At 36.4% G+C, this 27,477-nt stretch overlaps 2 protein-coding genes across 5 annotated transcripts in view; one reads left to right on the forward strand and one right to left on the reverse strand.

Moving 5' to 3' along the window:
• The window catches only part of LOC106091280 (circadian clock-controlled protein daywake), a 758,551-nt gene that overhangs the window by 550,356 nt on the left and 180,718 nt on the right, over positions 1-27,477 (forward strand). For 2 of the 4 annotated variants that reach the window (XM_059364142.1, XM_059364143.1), the window contains exon 3: positions 11,620-11,692. The exons of 1 other annotated variant lie outside the window; for it this stretch is intronic. The gene's annotated coding sequence lies outside the window, so the exon portion shown is untranslated. Of the gene's footprint in view, positions 1-11,455; positions 11,477-11,619; positions 11,693-27,477 lie in introns of those variants that run through there. One more of the 4 variants, XM_013257874.2, reaches the window with a different exon arrangement.
• LOC106091632 (protein takeout) lies at positions 3,616-8,558 on the reverse strand. The gene is made up of 4 exons (XM_013258253.2): positions 8,428-8,558; positions 4,273-4,507; positions 4,071-4,210; positions 3,616-4,006 (listed from the first exon to the last, which is right to left on the reverse strand). The coding sequence occupies exons 1-4, from the start codon at positions 8,495-8,497 to the stop codon at positions 3,705-3,707; spliced, it is 747 nt and encodes a 248-aa protein (XP_013113707.1). The 5' UTR covers positions 8,498-8,558; the 3' UTR covers positions 3,616-3,704.

Genomic DNA, 27,477 nt, shown 5'->3' on the forward strand with positions numbered 1-27,477 from the left:
GTCAGACTCGTTGTCACATGGGCTCGTTCAATTCCTTGCAATATAACTGAGATGTGTGTTAATTAATTCGAGATTTAATCCACCATTTTACATCAATGTTGGCACGTGATTTTCAATTAATTCGCGTTTGTTTTTCTCGTGTTCACTATTTCGTTCATAGCTGGGTGAATTGTTTAAACACAACCTGTTGCCACTCTGCTACTACCATGGTGAGGAGAACCTGCCACTGGTCAGTATATCGCATTTTTAATTTAATCTTGTCATTTATTTATATTTCATGTTTTTTTACATTGTTCTACTCGTATGAATATGCATTGAACTAAGTAATATTTTCCTGTCATTGACTTCTGTATAATTGTCAGCTGTACCAAACAAAAAAAAAAAAAAAAGAAGGCGATTAAAACCTGCCTATCGATCATAACAATGGTTTTCTAATCACCTTATCAGTAATAGATATTGTCATAACATACAACACTGTCAGAAGCTTAAGATAAGTGTTTTTATTAATTTTAAGAAGAGCTAGCTATGTCGGTTCTTCTATGCGAAAATTGTATAGGAATTCTCCATACAAATGTCTATTTTTGGCTTAGCTTTTAGAAAGACCGATCTGCACGTAATTATACAAGTGGATGTATTTATTCATATCCTATAGACCACCATGATTTTTTCTCCAATTTGTTGGAACTTAGATACCTCTCTCATCTCAATAAGTGTTCAATATTGAAAACAAAGTTGCCGGTTAAAGAAAATGTGTTTAAATGTGCTGATGTAAAGATAGTAACGTAACAGGGAGAAGTTTTGTTCCATAACAAACTGGAATGCTGCGACAAAAGTCGATGTTACACACAAGTGACCACACGGGTTTGATTAAAGGTGCAAATAATAGCGTAAAACAAGTAAAAGCGTGCTAAGTTCGGCCGGTCCGAATCTTATATTCCCTCCACCATGGATCGCATTTGTCGCGTTTTTTCCCGGTATCTCTTTTTCGAGAAATAAAGGATAAAAAAAAATTGCTACGCTATTGGAGCTATATCAAGTTATGGTCCGGTTCGAACCATAATTGAATTGAATGTTGGAGTAGATGTCATCATGTAAAATTTCAGCAAAAATCGAATAAGTATTGCTCCCTTTTGGGCTCAAGAAGTCAAGATCCCAGATCGGTTTATATTGCAGCTGTATTAGGTTATGACCAGATTTGAAGCATATTTGTCACAGTTGTTGGAAGTCATAACGAAACACGTCATACAATTTCAGCCAAATCGGATAAGAATTGCGACCTCTAGAGGCTCAAGAAAAAGATCGGTTTATATGGCAGCTATATCAAAACAAAGACAGATATGGCCCATTTACAATCTTAATCGACCTACACTAATAGGAAGTATTTGTGAAAAATTTCAAGCGGCTAGTTTTACTCCTTCGAAAGTTAGCGTGCTTTCGACAGACAGACGGACGGACATGGCAAGATCGACTTAAAATGCTATGTCGATCAAGAGTATATATACTTTATGGGGTCTTTGACGAATATTTACAAACAGAATGACGAAATTAGTATACCCCCATCCTATGGTGGAGGGTATAAAAATAAGCATCTACTTGATATCCCCTCAAGGAAATATCACCAGAAGTGTTGTATCGTTATGTCATCTTAGAATAGAATGAGTCTGAAAAAGGTAAAAAAGTAAGCCGTGCTCCCGTGCTTTTCCACTTATTGGAAAATTGTTATTTGGTGTTCAAAGAAAAATGCAATTTTTTCAGATAAATGATCGGATGTTTATGATTCGTAGCAATGAGGAAGGTATGCCGTTAATAATGAAAAATAACATCAGCCAAAATGGCCAAATGGTCACCAAGACCACGCTAACTGGGCCAAATCCCTTTTATGACATTATCCATAACAAAACCGCAACGTGACTGCCCCATGTTCTCGATAACCTCACGAATTATATTTTTGAGGTCTTCAATCGACGCTGGTCTTTTGGCGTACAACTAACCATTCACGTGGCGCCAAAGCAAGTAGTCGCAAGGTGTTAAATCACAAGATCTCGAATTTCAATCACCTCTTCCAGAGATAGCACGGCCCTGAAACTTTTCCCGTGGGAGAGCAATGTTTACGTGGGACAGTGAGTTGTGTTAGGCCCTTCGTCATCTTTCTGCATTTTGGTCCAGATCGGTCCATATTGGGATATAGCTGCCATATATACCGATCTCTCGATTTAAGGTTTTGGGGCCAAAAAAGGCGCATTTATTGTCCGATTTAGCCCAAATTTGGGATAGTGAGTTGTGTTAAGCCCTTCGACATATTTCTTCAATTTGGCATAGATCGGTCCAGATTTGGATATAGCTGCCATATAGACTGATCCCTCGATTTAAGGCTTTGGGCCCATAAAAGGTGAATTTATTGTCCGATGTCTTCGAAATTCGGAACAGTGAGTTAAGTTAAGCTCCTGGACATACTTCTGCAATAGGGCACAGATCGGTCCAGATTTGGATAAAACAGACCGATCTCTCGATTTAAGGTTTTGAGCCCATTTATTGTCTGATTTCGCCGAAATTTGGGACAGTGAGTTGTGTTAGGACCTTCGATATTCTTCTACAATTTGGCTCAGATTGGTCTAAATTTGAATATAGCTGCCATATAGACCGATATTTCCATTTAAGGTTTTGGGTCCATAAAAGGCTCATTTAGAATCCGATTTCACTGAAATTTGACACAGTGACTTATGTTAGGCTGTGACCCAAAAAAGGCGCATTTAAGGTCCGATGTCGCCGAAATTTGAGACAATGAGTTGTGTTAGGCCCTTTGACATTCTTCTTCAATTTGGCTCAGATCGGCCCAAATTTAGATATAGCAGCCATATAGACCGATCTCATGATTTAAGGTTTTGGAGCCATAAAAGGCGCATTTATTGTCCGATTTGGCCAAAATTTGGGACAGTGAGTTGTGTTAGGCCCTTCGACATTTTTCTGCAACTTGGCCCAAATCGGTCCAGATTTGGATATAGCTGCCATATAGACCGATATTTCCATTTAAGGTTTTGGGTCCATAAAAGGCTCATTTAGAATCCGATTTCACTGAAATTTGACACAGTGACTTATGTTAGGCTTTTCGACATCCATGTCGTATATGATTCAGATCGGTTTATTTTTAGATATGTAGCTTCTAAAAAGACCAATATTTTTTATACACAATTGAACAATGACTTGTACTTCATAGTATTTGATCCAAGTCGGAACATATTTTGATATAGCTGCTATGGGGCATTAGGTATGAATTTTGCACCGGATTTTGACGAAAGGTGGTTTACATATATACCTGAGCTGGTGGGTATCCAAAGTTCGGCCGGGCCGAACTTAACTTGTTTTTATTTGTCGAAAGGTGGCTTTGGCCTTAAACTTCTTGCTTATTCCAAAATGGCATATATAAGGCTGCATAGCAATTCAAATAATCTAACTGGAAATCCATTTGCAAACATTTTTTCTAGAGTATATTAAAACATATCACGGCTAAGACTCAACGTATTCCTATAATCAAGCTGTTTTGTAGTAAGTATATTACAAATAAGATTGATCTTAAAGTATTCTTTTAGCCAACCTTTCTTTTAAAGTTTTTAATAATTATGCATCAGACCATGATTTCATCACAGCCGCATGTTTTATTAAAATTACTCGTATTATAAATATGTATGCAATAAATCATCAATAGTTTATTCTACAAAATACTTATCGTAAGGATATTTGGTGAATACATGCGATATAACACTTTGAAATATTTGACCAAATGCCGAGGTGATTGAAGCTTTTATTTCCCGAAAAATATCCTGCCAATTTTCGTTCAAAAACAAATTCATATTGTCGCCTAAGGCTTTGTCGCCATTGAATAAATTGTCAATTTTAAAATGCATTCCCTTGGGATCCAAATCCAGACGGAACTTTTCAATGTTCATATAGGTAGAGCCATCTTTTTCCATGGATACACCAGTGAATTGTATTCTCAGATCGGTATTAACTGAAAGAGAAGCATTTTAAGAAATTATTATCTCTGTCAAAAAATGATTATCTCTAAAACTTACATAGAGTTATGTTGTTGGTGCCCTTTCCGGAAATGGGTAAAATCAAGATTTTGCCATCTACCTTGTAATTACCTACTAAATCGATCTGAGGTACTACCAAATGGATATCATGTTTCTTTGTAAGATCTTTGCCAAAGCCTCTGAAAAGTATTATAAATTATTAACAATTTTGGTTAATTTTGGTTTGATTCTACTGACTCACTTAACTTTGACTACTTTGGCATCTTTTAGACCAATAATCTGATTATCCTTGAAATCCAATTCGATATTGACCGGACTTTCTGCACCCTGTTTAATGTGGATTTCCTTTATTTGCAAAGGATCAATGCCGGCCAGATTAATTGAAGCATCTCCTTGACTTTTTTCATGAATGAAAAATTCAATCAGTTTAGCCACACATTCTGTGTCACCATGGCTACAAGGTTTTGGATCTGTAGCTGAAAGATATAACGGAAAATTTTTAAAAATTGTGGTGTTGTCGACGCATATTAAAAACTAGAATTTAGCATTTTCGAGTTAAACAACAGGCTTTGGTAGAGTACTCATACAAAAAAGTTTGCTTCTTATAGCAAACATTGTCTACTGACTGTTTCTAAATAAATGCTGCTATTATAGCAGCAATTCTGCTGTTAAAGCAAAATATTTACAATTTTAAAATAGCAGGCCGATTGCTGAAAAGTCTGTTGTTCGCTAAAAATGCCTGCTGCTCCATTTATAATGTCGTTGTAAACGGACATATTTAAACACTATATTCGAAATTTTATGGATAATGGGGTCGGATCATCTGCTCATGTTTTTCTCCATAAACCGACTATACGAATTCATAATCCCAGGACGTTAGAAGTACATGTCTTATTCTTAGATTAGGTTAGGTTGAAAAGAGGGTGTGGATCTTAATCCGCCCCATGCCAATATTGACAAACACCTAAGCCAGTAATCGGATCGTTGTGCGCTCTAAAACCAAAAAGTAACCATGAAAGTAAAAAGAAAATGTAAATGGCAAATTGCAAATTTTGTTCATGAACATTCCACTAAATAACAGGCGCAAACTTCTCACATATCGAGTGCAGTCCGATTCAAATTTAAGCTCAATGATAAGGGGTCTCCTTTTTATAGGCTAGTCCGATCGGCGTGCCTCAGTGCAACACCTCTTTAGAGAGAAGTTTTACATGGCATAATATCTCACAAATGTTGCCAGCATTAGGAGGAGAAAAACACCGCTGTAAATTTTTTTCTGATGGTCTCGCCAGGATTCGAACCCAGGCGTTCAGTGTCATAGGCTGACATGCTAACCTCTTAAGTCAGTAATTCCGCGCTCCTAAGTCAATTTATGTCTGGTATTGTGTCCCAGTCAGGTGACGGTGTATGTTGGCTGCGACAGCCGGACAATGAGATAGGAAATGGTCCAGCGCCGCATCAACTACCTCACATGCCCTTCACATGCCGCACCAATTTTTCATATTTAACTCCCGTTATCATATACAAAGCTACACTGATCTCCTTCTTAATTTCTTTCAGTAATAGCCTCGTCTGCTCACGATCCGGATCTTTCCAACCGACCGTTTCGCTGTTCCCTTAACTCGTTTAACCAAGTTTATTGACTGCATTCCTTTGGCCTTCATTGCAAAAATTCCCCCTTATTCCGCTATGGCCCGGCACCTAAACATTGCGGATCGTGCCATCCTCAGACAATGCGTTAATCTCCTACTTACATTCCAAGACTGTTCATGACCTTACCGCCCGGGTTGTTATTGCCCTGATGACCAATTTACTGTCTGCAAAAATGTTCACACTCGACGTCCTCGTGTTAACATCACACAACCTTACCGATTCCGTAATCGCTCGGATCTCCGCCTGCAGGAACGTATTATGGTCATTCAATCGAAAACAGATCTCAGTCCCTGGCTTCTCAATGTAGGTCCACTCTGTCCTCTAGTTTTGATCCAAGTATGTAGCAGAATTCCGTCAATCCAAGACCATGCCACTGGCGGCAGGGCCTCGCACTCGACCTTAAGTGTGGTCTCAGATATCTTATCGGAAACCTCTTCCATTCCTTCCAGGTTTCCTATTGTCGCCTCCACTATACCGCGGAGGTGTGACCTGCTAAATCATTCTTAAATTATATTAAGTTCAGCCGTACCGATTCTTTTATACCCTTCAGCATGGATCGCATTTGTCAAATTATTTGCTCGGTTTCTCTGTTTGGCAGTAAACTAAAGAATGGGATGTCATAAAAGGAAGGTCTTGTTGGAAGTCAGGAGAATCATAGCGCAAAAGTTAAACCAAACCGGATTGAAATAGCGCCCTTTAGAGTCTCAACCGACCTTCATAAGTAAGATGTATTTGTGCAAAATCTCAAGCCCCCAGCTTTACTTCTTCGAAAGTTAGCATGCTTCCAACAGATCGACGGACAAGGTTAGCCCCCATATTGACCGATCTTCTGATTATGCCTTCACCCATAAATGCCGTATTTATTACCGATTTTGCTGAAATTTGTATTTGACCCCAACGCATCCCTTCCGAATATGGTGTAGATCGGACCTTACTTGTATATAGCAGCCATATAGACCAACCTCACGATTTAAGGTTTTGAACCCATATAAGATCACTACTGTTAACCGACTTCGGCGTAATTTTGAACAGTGATTTGTGGTAGACTCGTCAACGTCCGCACCGAGTTTGTTCTAGATCGAAAAATATTTCGATAAAGCTGCTATGAGCAGCATATTTCACCGGATTTTGGCAGAAGATTAATAATATATGTATATCCGAGATGGTGGATATAGAAAATTCGGCCCGGCCCAAGGTAATATCCTTTTATACCCATTAACAATGGATGGGGGCATATTCATTATGTCATTCCGTTTGCAAGACATCGAAGTATCCATTTCTGGCCCTATAAAGTATATATATTCTTGATTATTGAAAAAAATCTAAGACGACCTATACAGGTCCGTCCTTTCGATCGTATGTCTGTTGAAATCACCATACAGTCTTTAAAAATGGGGATATTACGAGGAAACTTTGCACAAATTCTTTATTTTTCCATAGGCAGGCTAAGTTCGAAGATTGATTACTTTCGACTATATCTTGATATAGCCTCCCTAAAGACCAATCGGGGACCGAATTAAGCTTATGTCCATTAAAGCCACATTTATTATCCAATTTCGCTGAAATTTAGCACAATGAGATGTGTCAGGCCCTTTCACATCCTTGTCCAGATTAGTTCATACTTGGATATAGCTGCCTTATATACCCATCTCCCGATTTAAGGTCTTAGGCCCATAAAACACTCATTAATTATCTGATTTTGCTGAGGCTTGGCAAATGAGTTACTTAAGGCCTCTTAGCATTCGTACAGAGTATGGTAAAGATGGGACTATATTTGAATATAGCGGCCATATATACCAAACTGCCGATTTAAGGTCTTAGGCCCATAAAATTTTGCGTTTAATATCCGATTGCGCTGAAATTTAGCACAAAGAGTTGTGTTAAACCCATCGATATGCGTAGCTAGTATTGTATTGTCAACATCAGGTCTTATTCGAATATAGTACCATTAATACCGATCTCCCTAATAAAGTTTTTGGGCCATTGAAAGTAACATTTATTATCCGATTACACTGTGAGCTATGTTATGCTTTTCAAAATCCGTATTCAATATGGTCCAAATCGGTCCATATTTGGATATAGCTGCCGTATAGTCCAATCTCCCGATTAAAGGTCTTGGGCCCATAAAAGTCGCATTTATTATCCATCTTCGATGAAATTTGACGCAGTGAGCTATGTTAGGCATTTCGACATCCTTGACCTGTATGGTGCAGACCGGCTTACACTTGAATACAGCTAGCTGTCATTTATACCGATCTACCGGTATAAGGCCTTAGGGTCTCAAAAGGCTCGATTATTGACCGTATATTCCGCTATGGTGGAGATTGGACTACATTTAGATATAGCTGCTATAAAGAATAATATTCTGTTCTACCGTCTGCAACAGTAAATTGTATTCAACAACTCGACATCCGTGCCGAGTTTGGTCCAAGGCGGATCATATTTCAGTATAGCTGCTATGGATTCTTAAATGATGCATTTTCACCGAATTTAGGCAAATTTATTAACATATGTGTATGGAGGTGGTGGGTGTTCAAAGTTCGCCTCAGCTGAACTTAATGCCTTTTTACATATTACTTGTTTATTATTTTGGTATTGCTTTACGATTAACGTTAAGTATAGAAATTTATTTTTTAAATGATATTTTATTGCAAAGAAAACACACACGATCAACGAACACTTTACATGACATCATCTTAAACCAACATTTTTTTCGTTTTCTTTACTTGTAATTTTTCCGACTTACGAAATTTCGCATATACACTTAAGCAAAACAATGTTGGCAATATTAGTTTTAATCCAAGTAACGAGAACATCTTCCGTTAAGTAAATTTAAATCTTATTTCAGATATTGGCAACAATCGACTGACAGTTGTTATCGACAGTGTGTGACTTTTATACAGTAGTCTATTTCGTAACTAGATTTAATTGAATAATACTTGAAAAAAATAATTAAAAATTAATGAGAAAGGTCGAGCATATAGGATGGGATCGAAAATGACTAACACTATTTGTATAGTAAACACTAATGCAAGTGTGGTTTATAACAACCGCCATAGGATGGGGTATACTAAACTTGGGGTTTTCGTTTGTAATAACTCTAATATAGCTCCTAGACCCCATAGGGTTCAAAATTCATGATCGCCATGACATTTTATGTTGATCTAGTCCTGTCCATTTTGATCCGAATCGATTATTAATCTTTTATATTTATGTAGCTCCCATATAAAGAAAGTTCCGTATTTGATATCTTCCGCCACACACGCTTAACAATAAAAAGTTTGGAATGTATTTGCGATAAACAAATCCGTTTTATTGGGAAGTACTTTTTTATAGGGAAAGTGCAACATTTCTCTTCACCGTTAAACGTTAGCCTTTGGTTATGCTGAAAAGTCTCTTTGGTTATGCTGAAAATTCTGTGAACTTTGGTAGTGGTAAAGAATGGGAGTTTTACGCAAAAATTCAAACCTTTTACGACAAAAATTCATCGTTTACAGCAAAAGACGATTTGTTGCAAGGCAGGATGATTCTTTTGGTTCCTTAATATGGTGTAGCTAAAAAAAGATTAATTTTTATTTTTTTGCATTGGGCAAAGCTTAGTCTGACAGCATTCAGTATTGGGAATTCGTGATCGAATGCGGATGTTACTCGGAAAGTGACAATTGTTAAAATTTTACTTTAGATGCCAGGCTGGAAATATCCATAATGAAATATTTATTTTTTGTATTAGTCACAAACAGTGATGGCGTTAAATCTGAACCGATTTTGAAGATATTTTGAAGAAAGGTTAAAACGAGTAACAAAACAATTCGTGCCAAAAAATCGCCAGAGATAACTCAAATTTACTTCATTTCTTGTCGTTTCCGTATTTTTGTTAAGAAATAAAATTATGTATGTCGAGGGGCCAAATACTGTTACAAGGGGTCTCCCTGCTTTAAATTTCTGGTAAAAGGGCGTAAGATCTGAAATTGACTGAAACTGGTACGAGTGTTAAGGAATTGCTTCCAAATTTCGTTAATTCTGGGTAAGAAATGCGGCTTTGTGCGTTCAGTGCCTTCATCGAAAAACAAGACTATAAAGCAGCTACAAACAGTTTTGGTCAGATCTGTTGAAATTTGCAAATTTTTGCCCATGAACATTCCACTAAGGAACAAGGGCAAACTTCTCACATATCAATGAGTGAGTGCAGTCCGATTCAAGTTTAAACTCAATGATAAGGCGCCTCCTTTCTATAGCCGAGTCCGAACGGCGCGCCGCAGTGCGACACCTCTTTGGAGAGAAGTTTTACATGGCATAGTACCTCACTAATGTTGCCAGCATTAGGAGGGGAAAACCAACGCTGAATTTTTTTCTGATGGTCTCGCCAGCGTTATAGGTGGACATGCTAACCTATGCTTTACGGTGGTCAGATCTGTTCCGTACCCACTGTAAAGGCGAAAATTTCTACTAAAAGTAATTTCTGGGCTCAAACCCTTACATCGTGAGATCGTTTTATCCAAACTCGGCACGGTCGTTCATTGAAATCGGGAAAAATACGACTTTTTACAGGGAAAAACATATAAAGGATGATATATGAAGATATAGGCCATCTTTCAAGAAACATTCAGACGGACCTTGTCTAGATCGTCTATGAATATAATCATGATCTAGTATGTATGCGTTGTAGGGTTAAAACTGTATAATTTGATGTGTTGTTAATGGAATGGCCACTTCTTGGTGGGTATTAAAACTTATACCCCAATTTTGGCTTGGAGAACATTTGGTGAGTTTTGGTAGGATTTATCTCAAATTCTGGTAGGAAATAATTTTTTTGAGTGGCAACACTGGTCACAAACTCTTTATTGTAAACAAATTTTCAACGTTTAAAAAAAAATGTTACCTGTCTAAAAGTTCGTAAAAGTCCACATAAAGCATTTAAGAAAGCATTTATGATTCTATTTTTCTGAAATTGTGAACAATAAGTTGAGTCTGGATTAAACCATATAACTGGCATATCGGCGATCTCCAGATTTATGGTCCAGAGCCCATAAAGCTCCTCTTCATCCAAGCTAAATATTGTCTAAATCGGGCCATCTTTCGATTTCTTTGCCTATAGACCCATATGCTCATCTTACTTCTTGAACTCATGAAATGTTTTTTATCCGATTTCAAATAAATTGAAAACGGTGGCTTGGGTCGTAGCTCTCGATTCACATGCCAAATGTGGTATAAAATGGAGCATATGTGGATACAGAAGCCATATAGGGCGATCTATGGTGGCCAATGTATTACAGCTTTCCCGCAGAATTTTCAATTGAAAATCCCATGCCTCCCCGGGCTAGTGCACCAACACAAAAAAATTGTTATACCTGAGAGTACATTAATGCATGGGGCACATATAAAGTTTATAGAATAGAAAATTATGATGTTTCAAACGGACATTTTACGGTAACCGGCGTTTATAATATCTTATTTAAATTTGTAGAAAAAAAGAACACGTACAATATAATGACAATATTATAGTTTACCTTATTAAAATCAAGATAAAGAAGTTTAAACAGCTTTTGCTTTTAAGAAATTAACTACGGCTTGTGCTTGTCAAATAAATTTGATTTGAATACCTTTTGTAGTTGGCGTTAAAATATATTTGCATAAGTAGTAGAGATTCCTACTGTCCCCTTCTACGTTATTTGGGAAATCGAATAGATAGCAAACTATTGTTCAAAATGAGATATATATAGAGCTTAGAATCTCTTATAGTTTGGAAAGATATTCTTTAAATAGGCATGTAGGGAGTGAAACCAAGACGAAATTTGGTACAGTATCGAACCCTTTGCCAAATATGAATATAACTTCCATATTGGGGGAACTCGCGAATAAACTTCTTAAGCTCCTAATATCCAATGTTCAAACTTAAGGCGTTGTTTTCTAATTTTACTTCAATTTTTTTTACTTTCAGTTTACGTCTTTAAATACCTGTCTTGCTGGTAGATATGACTTATTGTATTATATTTAATGCTGCTATTCAGCCGGTAAGATACAGTAGATTGAAAATTATATCTGAAAATATATGAACTTGAACTTCACATTGAATTGTCTTAATTGGGGCAACTTTATTTAACTTTTGTATATCGAACTAAAACAAGCACCAAGTATTGTACGTCAGGTAATGCTGTTTGTTATTTCTCAATGAACAAATCAATTCAGTTCCGATTGATAATAGCTGACCGATGTGGCAATTGTTTGACAACATTTTAAACATAATTGAGGAATGCATCATACTCGATTAAATCACCATTAGTTGCTAGTTTGAACATTGATAATTAAAACTTAATAAGATAACAAATAAATGTGTGCTAAGTTCGGCCAGGCCGAATCTTATATACCCTCCATTATGGATCGCATTTGTCAAGTTCTTTGTCCGGTATCGCTTTATAGGCAAAAAAAGGATAATGGATAAGAATATGTCATATTAGGTCAATCTGCAAAGTTTCAAACAAATCGGATAAGAATTGTGTCCTATAGGGGCTTAAGTAAGTAAAATTGTGATATCGGTTTGTATGGGAGCTATAGCAGGTTATAGCCTGATTTGAGCCATGCTTGCTGAAGGTCACAGGGGAAGTCATTGTACAAAATTGCAAGCCAAAACAAAATATTGCATGCTTTATTTCAGCCAAATCGAATAATATTTGTGCCTTTTAGAGGCTCAAGAATTCAAGGAGAATGGTTTATATGGCAGCTATATCAGATTATAAACCAATTTGAACCACCCCACATTTTTCAAAATAGAATATTGCCAAAATTCTTTTTACTATGAAATTGGTAGACCTATTTTTTTTGAAAATTATGGTCGTTTTGGGCGCAGGAACTGACACATCGACGGGGACACTTGGTCATAAAGTCAAAGCTGAGTTTTAACTGATTGCCAACTTCTTTTGAAAGTTGTATTGATGGCTTCGAACGCTAGACAACGGCAACGGATCTTGCTGCTGCTCCGTGTGCCCAGTTTCGCATAATGACGAAAAATACCCAAGAATAGAGCCGTCTTAGAAAAATTCTAGCTCCCGTTAGAAAAGAGGAATCGTAATGAAATTCGGACTGACGTAAAATAGACGACTAAAACCAGTTACAACAATTTTTCCCGTCATGTTTTGGAGGAATATTGGCTTGTCAAAATTCGCCAATTTTTTATATCCCAAAAATTAAACAAACAATTTCTCAAAATTCTTAAGAGTGAGATTTCTGGAATCCTTTTTAATGTCTTGTTGCATTTGATGGTTTTTATAAAAAAATAAATTTATTGCAATAATCCTACTTCTTTTGACAGCAGGTTCTATTTTGCCAAAATTATTAAATCCAGCTTTCTTCGCTAAATGGTCATAAAATATTAAGAAAATATTTTTTTTTGTTGTAGGGGCTAAAAAGGATTTTTTTTTTCAAAAATGTTTAAAATTCAAAATATTTGAAAATGTTTCGGTTCGCTGCCCCCGATGGAACACCCAATATCAAGCTGTAACTGTATCGCAGTTTTAATAGCTTTAGCTTTATCCATAAAGAAAATACACTTTGAAAGTTTTAGTGCCTAAATGTACCGAATTAAAAAAAACTCTAGTCGGCCGATAAATGCTATCAAGGTGTAACTGTATCTCAATTTTGAGATCTTTAGCTCAATTCGTAAATATACAAATGTACAAATTTCAAAAACTCTTCTAGTCATCCGTTACATACTGCCACGATGTATCTGTATTCCTAATTTCACAGGTGTAGCTCAGTCTGTAAATAAAGTTCCACTTTGTATGTTTTTGTACCAAAATGTGCTAATATCAACAAAATCTTCTAGTCGTCCGGTAAATACTGCCAAGATGTGCCTGTATTACAAATTTCATATCTGTAGCTCACTTAAGTACTTTTTATTCCACTGCTGGTACGATTTTAACATTTCATATTTGGTACAACTTATCATATATTTGTCAGGACATCGATAATTTTTATTTAATTTCACCCTTCTCCGTATGTAAAAGTAAATAAGCTATTACGTACTTTTTGTTACCAAAATGTATGATTTGTTAAAAAATCACTTAGTCAGGCAACATATATTGTTTTAATAGGATTTACTTGTTAAATTTCTGAACTCTAGTTCAATCCGTAAAGAGAGTATGAAATGGTACCAAATACGGTAGTAAACGTACGTTACTTCCGTTTTCGTTACTATTTTTCATATTTTTTCTATCTACCCCCTTTATTTCGCACCAACAATCATTTAAGCCAAATTTCGAAGTTCTAGCTCTACCCGTTCGCCCTATGCAAAGTTCACCTATTTCGTACTTTTTTGGTACCTTTTTTGTTCCTAAATGTCCAAAATCCCAAAAACTCTTCTGGCATCCCAATTAAGGTCAACATAAGTTGTCAACCAAGTTGCACGTAGTGTTCTGTTATGACTTTTAACTTCAGTGGGAAGTATGGTCCATATAAAACAACCTACCGCTTAGCATTATACGGCTCGTATTAGCTTCAGTGTTTGTTGGATTTGGCACATATTTGATACCTAAAGTACACATAAGCACTTAAACTATTTTCATTTGTGGATATTTGCAAAAGAATTCATTTTGATGGGTTCCAAAGATTCGGCCCGGCCTAACGTTTTTGCTTGTTTTATAATCAGCCTGCAAAATGTTAAAGATGATATCAGTTTTTCAAAAAGCATTTATTTATACGAATTTGTGTATATTTCATCAAAGAGAATTCTACAACGCACTAAATAGCGTAGAGATAAAATACGTAACAAAATTTTACAAAGCTCGTTTAATTCTGGTTAGGTTCATACGTGAGTGATGAAAATCTATGTTATTACGATATATACACTCAGAAAAATTTGTTTACAATTTCCGGTGAAAATTTCATAATTTGGACCAAATTCGTCACGGTCATAGAGTGGTCCAATAAGTTCAAGTCATTTTACAATTTTGTAGAACAAATATTGGTTTTTTGGTAGGCATATCCAAATATAGACCGATCTGAACCATACACTATACGGACGTCGAAAAGCCTAACATAAATCACGGTGTCAAATTTCAGCGAAATTGGATTATAAATGTGCCTTTTATGGGGTCAAGACTTGAAATCGAGAGATCGGTCTATATGGCAGCAATATCCAAATCCGGAACGATCTGAGCCATATTGCAGAAAGAGGTCGACGGGAATAACTTAACTCACTGTCCCAAATGTCGGCGACATCGGACTATAAATGCGCCTTTTATGGGCCCAAAACCTTAAATCGAGAGATCGGTCTACATGGCAGCTATATCCAAATCTATACCGATCTGGGCCATATTTCAGAAAGATGTCGACGGGAATAACTTAACTCACTGTCCCAAATTTCGGCGACATCGGATAATAAATGAGCTTTTTATGGGCCCTAGACCTTAAGTCGAGCTATATCCAAATCTGGAACGATCTGGACCAAAATGCAGAAAGATGACGAAAGGCCCAACATAACTCATTGCCTCAAATTTCGGCGAAATCGGATAATATATGCGACATATATGGCCCCAAAACCTTAAATCGAGAGATCGATCTATATGACAGGTATATCCAAATCTGAACCGATCTAGACCAAATTGAAGAAGGATGTCGAAGGGCCTAACCCAACTCACTGTCACAATCTTCACCAAAATCGGATAATAAATGTGGCTTTTATGGGCCTATGATCCAAAATCGACGGATCGGTCTATATGGGGGTTATATCAAGATATCGTCCGATATCGTCCGTCCATCTTCGAACTCAACCTGCTTATGGACAAAAAAAGAATCAGTGCAAAGTTTCAGTTCCATATCTCTATTTTTAAAGACTACAGTCGTGATTTCAAAAGACAGACGGACGGACATGGCTAGATAGTCTTTGATTTTTACGTTGATCAAGAATATATATACTTTAGGGTCGGAGTCGGATATTTCGATGTGTTGCAAACGGAATGACAAAATGAATATACCTCCATCCTTCGGTGGTGGGTATAAAAAAAAGAAAAATTTAAACAAAAAATGGTTTATGTCAACCTTAACAAATTATAATTTCTGTTATTAGTTAAGCAATTTTCACAATTTTTGTATTTTGGTTTATATGGTCCCATTGTACACTAAAGTTTATATAGTACTCAATTAATATTCATATATATCACTTAAATGTTTTGCTTTGTGCTGCTGGTTTTTATTATAACTATAAACAATATATGCATTATATCATATCCAGTTTTATAGACAGCAAGAACTATGAACTTTAATTATTATTTTTTACAACCTCCAACATTGTATCCAGCGGTGGGGGTTATTGGGTATATTAATTTCATCAATTCTTTTATAACACCTTGCAATATTCGTCTTAAAAGACTATTAAGTAAATTTTTGATCGCCATGACTCTTTAAGTGGACATTTCACTGTACGTCTGCCCGTCTGTCTGTGCGAAAATTTTCTAGCTACTCGAGATTTGGCACAAATGTAGATTTATTTGAATAAGATAAATCGTCCCATGTTTAGATGTAACTCTCTTACCATAGATTACTTATTTTCGGTTGGTAAAAAAAATTAAAAAAAAAATATTAAATCAATAAATGGGAAAACTACTACTCACGATTAAGCAACTTTTTAAAATTGACACTGAAATTTAAACTTAATCGAAATTTTGCACCTTTATTATTTGTTATAACTGGTTACAAGTGTAGAGTGTTCAACACGTGAAAATTAGGCAGACATGGTGATAGTCAATAAAAACTAAACTTGAGATGGCTGGTTTTAAAAAATACACGTTTTTCGCTAGCAGGGCAACTGGTGAATCATAGAAAACTGCATGCTTTCATTCAAGTGTGGAAATCTCTGCATGTGAAAATATTTGAACTAAAAGAAAGTGGCAATTATGAATGTAGCGGAGATGATTCACTAAGAAAAATAAAGCTTTTATGGGCTTCATACTCTCTATTGGGTGATCGGTCTGTATGGCAGCTATATCTTTATATAGTGCGATCCGAACCATATTTGGGACGGATGTCGGAAGACCTAAAACTACCCACTGTTTCAAATTTCAGCGAAATCGGATAAAAAATAAAGCTTTTATGGGCTTCAGATCCTTTATGGGCAGATCGGTCTATATGGCAGCTATATCTCAATAAAGTCCGACCTCAACCATATTGAGCTCGGATATCGGGAGGCTCAAAACAACTCATTGTTTAAGATTTCAGCGAAATCGGGTAATAAATAAAGCTTTTGTGATCTTCAGACCCTTTATCGGCAGATCGGTCTATATGACAGCTATATCTAAATATAGTCCGATCTGAAGAATATTTGGGTCCTATATTGGGAAGCCTAAAAATAATCACTGTTTCAAATTTCAGCGAAATCGGTTAAAAAATAAAGCTTTTATGGGCTTCAGACCCTAAACCGGGAGATCATACTATATCTAAATATATTCAGATCTGAACCATATTTGGGTCAGATATCGGGAAGCCTTAAGCTACACACTGTTTCAAATTTCAGCGAAATCGGATAAAAAATAAAGCATTTATAGGCATTAGACCCTTTATCGGCAGATCGGTCTATATAGCATCTATATCCAAATATGGTCCGATTTGGCCCGTTCAAAAACTTAACCAGCGTGCATCAAAAAGACGTATCTGTGCCAAATTTCAGCTCAATATCTCAATTTTTGAAGGCTGTAGACAGACGGACGGACAGACGGATAGACGGACAGATGGACAGACACACGGACATCGTTAAATCGTCTTAGAATTTTACGAAGATCCGATATATATATATATATTTGGAGGGTCGGAAATTGATATTTCGATGTGTTGCAAACAGAATGACAAAATGAATATACCCCCTATCCTAAGGTGGTGGGTATTAAAACGTGTCAAGTTCGGCCGGGACGAATCAAATACCTCACACAATGGATCACATTTGACCCCTTATGGGTCAAGAAATAAATTCAATTGTTTAATTGCTAAAGATCGGTTTATATGGTAGCTATTTCAGGTTATGGACCGATTCAGACCATGCTAAGCAAAAACAATCACAGCAACGCCAAGCGATTTACTGACAATACACCGGCATATAATGAGTTCAACAAGTGGTTATAATAACCCTTACTTCGCGTATACTGGAAAATGCAAATTAGCCCATGAACATTAACATTAAGGAATAGGGGGCAAAGTTCTCACATATTAATGAGTGTTGTCCAGCATTATGAGGGGATAACCACCACTGAAAAATTTTCTCTGATGTCTTGCCAGAATTGGAACCCAAATATTCTGACTGAATATCGATTGATATTTTTTCGATGGATACTATCGGGAAAGTTATTTTTTTTTTGCAAATTTAAACCAAAATAAGCGATGCGACACTAAAGGTGTCTTTCAAGATGCATTGCGATTATAGAGGGCGCAATTCTCATCCGATTAGGTTAACATTTTCTACAATGATTTCTTTCATAGCTTCTAACTGACTTTATTAATATTAGTTTTATTTGGTCTGTGCTTTGATATTGCTGCTATATAAATCGAACTCCTGATTTTTAGTTCTCATTTTCGCTTGAAATATAGGAAATGAGAAATTAACGATTGTATCGATACTATCGAAATGTATTATTAAAACTATCGAAAATATCGTATGTTGCGATTATCGATAGTTTACCAGCTCTAATCCATAGTAATATGCAAATAGGGGCTGGTCTGGATCATATTTGATTCAGGTCCCGAAAACTTTTATGCAAGTCACAGTTGCAGCGACATCGGGCAACAAATCCGCTTTTTATGGGCTTAAGACCCTTAATCGGCAGATCGGTCTATGTAGCAGCTATTGTATATTTAAATAAAGACTGATCTGAACCATATTTGAGTCGGTTATGGAGAGGATTTAATCGACTCACTATTTGAAATTTCATCTAAATCGGCAGATCGGTCTATATGACAGTTATATCTAAATATTGTCCAATCTGAACCATATTTCAGTCGTATATCGAGAGGTTTAAGATAACTCTCAATTTAAAATTTTAGCGGAGAATAATTGCGGCTTAATTGGGCTTAAAAACCTCAGTCGGCAGATCGGTCTATATGACAGTTATATCTAAATATTATCCGATCTGGACCTTATTTAGGTGTGATGATGGAAGGGTTAAAACAACTCACTGTTACAAGTTTCAGCGATATCGGGTTATAAATGCAGCTTTTATGGGCTTAAAACCCTTAATCGGCAGATCGCTCTATATGGCAGCTATATCAGAATGTAGACCGATCTGAACCATATTTGAGTCGGAAATCGGAACTTACTATTTCAAGTTTTAGCGAAATCGGATAATAACGTAAATCAACAGATCGGTCTTTATGGCAGCAACGTCTAAACATGGTCCGATCTGAACCATATTTGAATAGGATAGCGGGAGGCTTAAAGTAACACTCTGTTTCTAATTTTATCGAAATTGGATAAAAAATTCGCATGTTACGGACTTAAGACCCTAAATCGCACATCGGTCTATATGGCAGCTATATGTAAATATGGTCGGATATGTGTCATATACGGTTTGAATAGCGGGGCCCCCAGTACAAGTTTTTGTTGCAAATTTCAGCGAATTCGGACAAAATATGCGGCTTTTACAGGCTAAAACCCCTAAATCATCAGATCAGTCTATATGACAGCTATATCCAAATATAGTCCGATTTGACCCATTCAAGAACTTATGTACCAAATTTTAACGCAATATCTCAATTTTTAAAGACTGTAGCTTGATTAAAACAGACGGACAGACACACGGACATCGTTAGATCGTCTTATAATTTTACGGTGATTAGATATGCTTTGTAGGATCGGCAATGGATATCTCGATGTGTTGCAAACGGAATGACTAAATGAATATACCCCCCATCATATGGTGGTGGGTATACAAATATTTTTAATTTTTCTAAATAAAAAGCAAGATAATCCGTTTTTGTTAACCATTCATGATATAAGTTTATCATTTATATCATGTCTTTTAAATAACCACTTGTAACGGTTGTGTTATTTCTCATCAATAGTGTTTCCGCTGAACTTTCAAATGCTCTAGTGTTGAATAATGTTTTGTATGTCTTCATATACTAACCACTCTGGTGAGAAAATTTTCAACATACTTTTAAAGAAAGCATTACAAATTGTTCCTAAAAGTATACTTTATATTTTAAATTTTCGTTGTTAGAAGGCTCACATACAATTAGTATTGCCTTATTACGATAAGAGTCTTTCAGATATTTAGATAGAAATTGAAAAAAAAGACCTCCCTCCCTACACCTAGAGACATAAGTTTGTTAATACAGATTAACAAACATTGTCACTTAATAGTTTTGTATTTCTTTTGAAGAAAACTTTATTAAATTTTTCAACTTCTAGACAATGGTTTAAGAATTAGCAATATTTTCATAATCATTTCAGATTTTAGGGGTAATTTTTTTTTGTTTAGAACATAATTATAATGTTTAAATGTTTAACAAATTAGTAAATTGTAGAAAATTAGAGAATGTTGGGAAGTTTTGTGGGAAAGAAAATGTTTTCTGATGTTATCCATAAAATTCGAACCTGGACATTAGGTGTTAGTGACACTCCAACCTATTTAATGGATACTTCCAACAAAATGATCTCTTTCAATATTTTTTGCTTACACCTTTAGACAAAATTGAGCACGGCGTTGACAAAATGACCACAATCGTTTATAAAAGTAAATCAACACACATATGTTATCAGAACAACCACAAATGTTGTTGTGAATGAAACGTCTACACTCGTTCACATTCTTACATAGTTTACATAGTTTAGTGCACAGGATGTGTTAAATCTATCCCACTGAATGTTTGGAAAGTACCACGGTACCCCCGCGAGTGATTTGGTACTTTTTCGACAATTACGATATTTAAGTCCTACACCACTACTGTGGTACTTAGTGCATTTGTTTGTAACACCCAGAAGGAAGAAAGATAGATCCATTGATAAGTATACCGATCGACTCAGAATCACTTTCTGATTCAATTTAGCTATATCCGTCAAAGTTCAGGTCGTATTTGTTGTCCGATTGTCACAATATTTTGCACAATATGTCTCTTAACAATCGACATTACTGGTTTCGATTTAAGTATAGCTCTCATATATATATATATATATATATATATATATATATATATATATATATATATATATATATATATATATATATATATATATATATATATATATATATATATATATATATATATATATATATATATATATATATATATATATATATATATACATATATATATATATATATATATATATCGCCCGATTTTCACTCTTCGAGCCACTGCTAGCGCATTTATTGACAAATCTTCCCAAAATTTTTTACTACGCTTTTCTTGACGACTTCAAAATTATCTAAAAAGTTTGGTAGACATGGGTTCAGATTTGGATATACATGAGTTCATATTTGGATATACTTGATATACTTGTGTTCGTCCGATGTGAACGTCTGGGTTCGAATCCAGGCAGGAACATCGCCAACATTAGGAGGTTATCCCCTCCCAATGCTGGCGACATTTGTGAGGTACTTTGCTCTGCGGCACGCCGTTCGGACTCGGCTATAATAACCACACAGCACTCATTGATTTGTGAGAAGTTTGCCCCAGTTCCTTAATGGAACATCCACCGAGGTCCATCAAAATTGGTTCAGAATTAGATATAGCTTAGAACTTATAGGATAGGTGTTGGGTTTTAAAAAAGTCGTTACCGCCCGACTTTTGCCTTTCCTTACTGGTTTATTATATGTATATGAAAGAAAACTCAAGAAAGGAGAGTTTTAGTTCTATGATTAACATTGACATTACCTTTCTCAACATAGCAAATATGCCCATGAAAATTCCATTAAGGAACAGCGGGGATACTTCTCATATTAAATAGTGCTGTCCAATACAAGATAAAGGTCAACGAGGGGGGACCTCGTTTTAATTGTTTAGTTCGAATGAATTGGTGCAGAGCGACACCACTTTATAGATAAGTTTACACAGCTGATTACCTATTGTTAATTCCTCACAAGCGTCGTCCGCACTAGGAGGTTATAACCATCGATGAAATTTGTTCCTAATGTTCTCGTCGGGATTTAACCCAAGGCGTTCAGCATGAAAGGCGGATTTCGTATCCTCTGAGCTATTGTGTCTATCTGCGTTTACGAAATCCATCTCTCATCACTTAAGTATTTTCTAAATATCATAATACACATAAACATAAACTTAGGAATTCCATCAGAAGATAGATGAGATGAAGAAGTTACTTGCAGTTGCAAGTAACTGCAGTTGCCAATCACAAGAGCATCCACACTTGTTAACAATATTTCGAACAACGTATGTGTATGATATTGGCAACATTGATGCATAATTTTGCAAAGTATTCATTCTATCAATGCACGAGTATAAGGGGTATGATAAGGGGCCTCCTTTTTACACTCGTCTCCGAACGGTGTACCGCATAGCCACACCACTTGGTAAAGAAGTTTTAACATGGCAGGATATCTCACAAATGGCGCCAGTGTTAGTAAGCGAAAAAACACCTCTGAAAATTTTTCTGATGTTAACGCCGTGATTTGAACCCAGGCGTTCAGCGTCATAGGCGGACATGCTAACCTCTGCTCCACGGTGGCCTTGGATCCTACTGCAAATGCAAATTTTTCCCACTGACAAGGGGCCTCCTTTTTATGGGTGAGTCCGAACGGCATGCCGGAGAGCGACACCTCTTTTGTGGAGAAGTTTTTACATGACAAAGTATCTCACAAATGTCGCCAGCATTAGGAGGAGATAACCACCGCTGAAAAATTTTCTGTTGGTCCTGCCAGGATTTGAACCCAGGCGTTCAGTGTCATAGGCGGACATGCTAACCTCTGCGTTACGGTGGCCCCCTCCTTGGATCCTACTAGAAACCATAAAATGCGAATCTGAGAAAATATTTGGGGATAATCCTCAATACATCTTCTATTGTACATATCGACAGATGCGGACAATAAGAGTAAGAAAAAAAAACTTGGGCCCCCCCAAAAAACGGAGCATATCATATTAAGGTCGATTGTATAAATATGGAACTGATGTAAAAGAAGATAGGAAGTATAGCAGGTATTTGACATCAAAAGTGTGGACCTCACATCAAAACCTCCCCTCATCAACTATATTCTAGCGGATCTCTAGACCAATGGAGGATATTATAGGGCACAAATGGAAAGCATTTGGAATTAAAATGCATTTATTTAAAAGTCATAAGTCCAGTCAAATATAAAAAAATATATATATCTGAAAAAATTTTATTTACCTTTGCTGCAGTCCATTGACGTTTAGTGAACAAATTAGCGAAAGTATCGATTTGGTTGTTATTATTTATTAAATGTTTATGTTATATAAAAAATAAAAATAAAAAAATTATTCAGCCTTGACCTTCATTGATTGGCGGCAACCAATGGCTTTCTATTGAAGTCTAAAAATGATCAAATTGTTTGAGCATACAAGCCTAGAAGATGATTTTTTTAACTTGGAATTCCCAACACAAAAGAACTGAAAAAATATCAATCGTGTTGGGTTCCATCCTTGTGTGTCATCTTTTAATTGCTGCTAAACACTTTTCTAAGTTTTATTTTTGTCATATTCCAATTTTTTGACAAAATAGCAAATAGCAATGATGTGCACATTTTAAGTTTTGTTTATATTTTGTTAATTTCATTTCATTCATCTAGCAATCAATAACAGAGAAAAATGCGAACACGCATAGAATATCAACAACAACTAATCGGCCAATACTCATAATGGAAGTTTGACTTTTTTTGAATGTACATAGAAAAGAAATGGCTTAAAAAAAATGTTAAACGTGTTTAAAATTTGAATATCATGAATAATTCATTTGAATTGGAAAAAAAGTATTCGATAACTACAGAAATGTAAACGGTATGTTGTGGTTTGGTAAGAGGTTGGTGACATTGTGATTGCATGGAAGACATCTAGAAGGCAAATTTACAAACCAACTAGACACTTGAGCAGGCAAACTATCCATAGTCGAAATATTTCGACTATGATGATAAATATCGATAATATCGTTACTATTCACACTGCGCCAAATCCTGGAAAACACCCAAAAAGGATAAATCAACACTTACCATCTCTTTGTTGACTACAAAGCATATTTCGATAGCCCTATACGTTCAAAGGTATTTCAAGTCATGTCTGAGTTTGGTATCCCTGCAAAATGAATTAGACTCTGCATGATGACACTTGCTGATACGCGTTCCTCAGTCTAAGAGGGTACTTCATATATACTATATCTTAATCTGAACCGATTTTCATGAAATTTCGCAGATATATTGAAATCATCAAGAGGCCACCGTAGCCCAGAGTTTAGCATGTCCGCCTATGACGCTGAACGCCTGGGTTCGAATCCTGGCGAGACCATCAGAAAACAAGTAAAAACATGCAAAGTTCGGCTGGGCCGAATCTTATATACCCTCCACCATGGATCGCATTTGTCGAGTTCTTTTCCCGGCATCTCTTCTTAGGTAAAAAAAGGATAAAAGAAAAGATTTTCTCAGCTTTCAGAGCGATATCATGATATGGTCCGGTTCGGTCCACAATTAAATTATATGTTGGAGACCTGTGTAAAATGTCATCCAATTCGAATAATAATTGCGCCCTTTGGGGCTTCAAGAAGTATAATAGAGAGATCGATTTATTGGGTTGCCCAAAAAGTAATTTTTTAAAAAAAATTAAATGCATTTTTAATAAAACTTAGAATGAACTTTAATCAAATATATAATTGCCATTTTGTTCGATAACCTTTTGCCATCTTCCTGGCAAATTTAGTATTCCACGCTCATAGAACTTCTGGCCTTTATCTGCAAAAAACTGAACCAGGTGCGATTTTATAGCCTCATCATTGCCGAAAGTTTTACCATTTAAGAAGTTCTGCAAAGATCGAAATAAATGGTAGTCTGATGGTGCAAGGTCAGGGCTATATGGTGGATGCATCAAAAGTTCCCAGCCAAGCTCACTCAGTTTTTGGCGAGTGACCAAAGATGTGTGCGGTCTAGCGTTGTCCTGGTGGAATATGACACCTTTACGATTGACCAATTCTGGTCGCTTCTCCTTGATGGCTGTATTCAATTTGTCCAATTGTTGACAGTAAACATCCGAATTAATCGTTTGGTTCCTTGGAAGCAGCTCAAAATATACCACACCCTTCCAATCCCACCAAACAGACAGCATAACCTTCTGTTGGTGGATATCAGCCTTTGAAGTGGTTTGAGCTGGTTCACCATGCTTGGACCATGATCGTTTTCGACTAACGTTGTTGTAAACAATCCATTTTTCATCACCAGTTATGATTCGTTTTAAAAACGGATCGAATTCATTGCGTTTAAGGTGCATATCACAAGCGTTGATTTGGTTTGCTAAATGAATTTCTTTCAATACATGTGGTACCCATATTAAAATTGACGCCAAACAAACAAATGTAAACAAAATTTCGAGCACTTTTTTTCTTAAGCAAGCTAAAAGTAACAGCTGATAACAGACAGAAGAAATAATGCAATTACAGAGTCACAAGCTGTTGAAAAAATTTTTCAACGCCGACTAAATTACTACTATATTACCGACAATTACTTTTTGGGCAACCCAATATATGGGAGCTGTAACAGGCTATAGACCGATTCAGACCATAATAAAGACGTATGTTGACGGTCATGAGAGGATCCGTTGAACAAAATTTCAGGTAAATCGGATAATAATTGCGACCTCTTGAGGCTCAAGAAGTCAAGATCCCAAATCGGTTTATATGACAGCTATATCAGGTTATGAGCCGATTTGAACCTTATTTGACACAGTTTTTGAAAGTCATAATAAAATACGTCATGCAAAATTTCATTCCTATCGGATAAGAATTGCGCCCTCTAGAGGCTGAAGAAGTCAAGACTCCAGATCGGTTTATATGGATAAGAATTGCGCCCTCTAGTGGCTCAAGAAGTCAAGACCCTAGATCGGTTTATATGACAGCTATATCAGGTTATGTACCGATTTGAACCATACATGGCACAGTTGTTGGATATCATAACAAAATACGACGTGCAATATTTCATTCCTATCGGATAAGAATTGCGCCCTCTAGAGGCTGAAGAAGTCAAGACTCCAGATCGGTTTATATGGCAGCTATATCAGGTTATGGACCGATTTGAACCACACTTGTTGGAAGTCATAACAAAAGTATGTCATGTGAAATTTCAGCCAAATCGGATAGAAATTGAGTCCTATAGAGGCTCAAGAAGTCAAGACCCTAGATCGGTTTAAATGACAGCTATACCAAAACATGGACCGATTGGATCCATTTACAATCCCAACCGACCTACACTAATAAGAAATATTTGTGCAAAATTTCATGTGGCTTGCTTAATTCCTTCGAAAGTTAGCGTGCTTTCGACAGACAAACGGAGGGACGGATGAACGGACGGACGGACATGGCTAGATCGACACAAAATGTCACGACGATCAAGAATATATATACTTTATGGGGTCTGAGACGAATATTTTGATTAGTTACAAATAGAACGACGAAATAAGCTTTCCCCTGCTAATGCTGGCAACATTTGTGAGGTACTATGCCATGTAAAACTTCTCTCCAAAGAGGTGTCACACGATCAAGAATATATATACTTTATGGGGTCTCCAGACGAATATTTTGAGTAGTTACAAACAGAATGACGAAATTAGCTTTCCCCTCCTAATGCTGGCAACATTTGTGAGGCATAGTCATGTAAAACTTCTCTCCAAAGAGGTATCGCACTGCGGCACGCCATTCGGACTCTGCTTTAAAAAGCAGGCCCCTTATCATTGAGCTTAAACTTGAATCGGACTGCACTCATTGATATGTGAGAAGTTTGCCCCTGTTCCTTAGTGGAATGTTCAGGGGCAAAATTTGCATTTGCATATTAAAATCTGACCCGATGAAATCTTGTAGATATACAAAGATCAGGAAGAAAACAATCTGTGCAAATTTTGTGCAGACGGCCATTTAAGTACAAATCGGCCGATACATATGGGAGCTATATCTAAATCTCAACCGATTTTTACCCGAATCAATAGCGTCCGTCCTTGTGCCAAAGAAGTGAAAATGTGGAAAAATTCGTGATGATTGGACAACAAATACGACCTGCACTTTGATTTGACGGACAGACGGACATGGCTAAATCAGAAATTGATTCTGAGTCGATCGGTATACTAATCAATGGGTCTAGCTCTTCTCCTTCTTAGAGTTGCATACAAATGCACAAACTTAAAATACCCTGTACCACAGTGATGGTGTAGGGTATAAATATAATCACTTTCAATCAGATATCTGCTTCGGGGTCCTCTAATGAACAAATAAGTTATCCTTTTAATCTGGATTACATACATACAACATCTTATCCCATTACAGATCTGATAGCCGCAATGTATAGTGAGTGCATGACACTGTTTAAGTCCCTTACGATTATCTATAAACTTCTTCCCCATTGCCTTTTCAGTTTGTAAAACGTTGCATTTGAATTTAAATGTCCTTTTTATCAAAACAGCCAAATAGAGTTTCCTAGGAAACGGGAGTCTACTTTCTATAACCTACTGATTCCAATAATAACAAAACCCCAATCCTAAATCCCTGTACATTCCTAAGCCCCAAGAAACGATTGAGCACGTCAATCCTATAACAAATTGTTTACAAACATAACGCTAAACAGCCTAATCGTTAATGGACAATTGCCCAATAAAGTATCAT

This window comes from Stomoxys calcitrans, chromosome 2 (genome assembly GCF_963082655.1).
Source record: "Stomoxys calcitrans chromosome 2, idStoCalc2.1, whole genome shotgun sequence".
NCBI classification, from domain to species: Eukaryota; Metazoa; Arthropoda; class Insecta; order Diptera; family Muscidae; genus Stomoxys; species Stomoxys calcitrans.

What these genes read in the sequence shown, in the direction of transcription:
- LOC106091632 (XM_013258253.2), bottom strand. Translation starts at nt 8,497, where the DNA reads ATGTTCTCGTTACTTGGATTAAAACTAATATTGCCAACATTGTTTTGC. An exon ending in AAGTGTATATGCGAAATTTC is followed by an intron (nt 4,508 to 8,427) that starts GTAAGTCGGAAA and finishes TATATCTTTCAG; the next exon opens with CTACAGATCCAAAACCTTGT. An exon ending in GCCAAAGTAGTCAAAGTTAA is followed by an intron (nt 4,211 to 4,272) that starts GTGAGTCAGTAG and finishes AATACTTTTCAG; the next exon opens with AGGCTTTGGCAAAGATCTTA.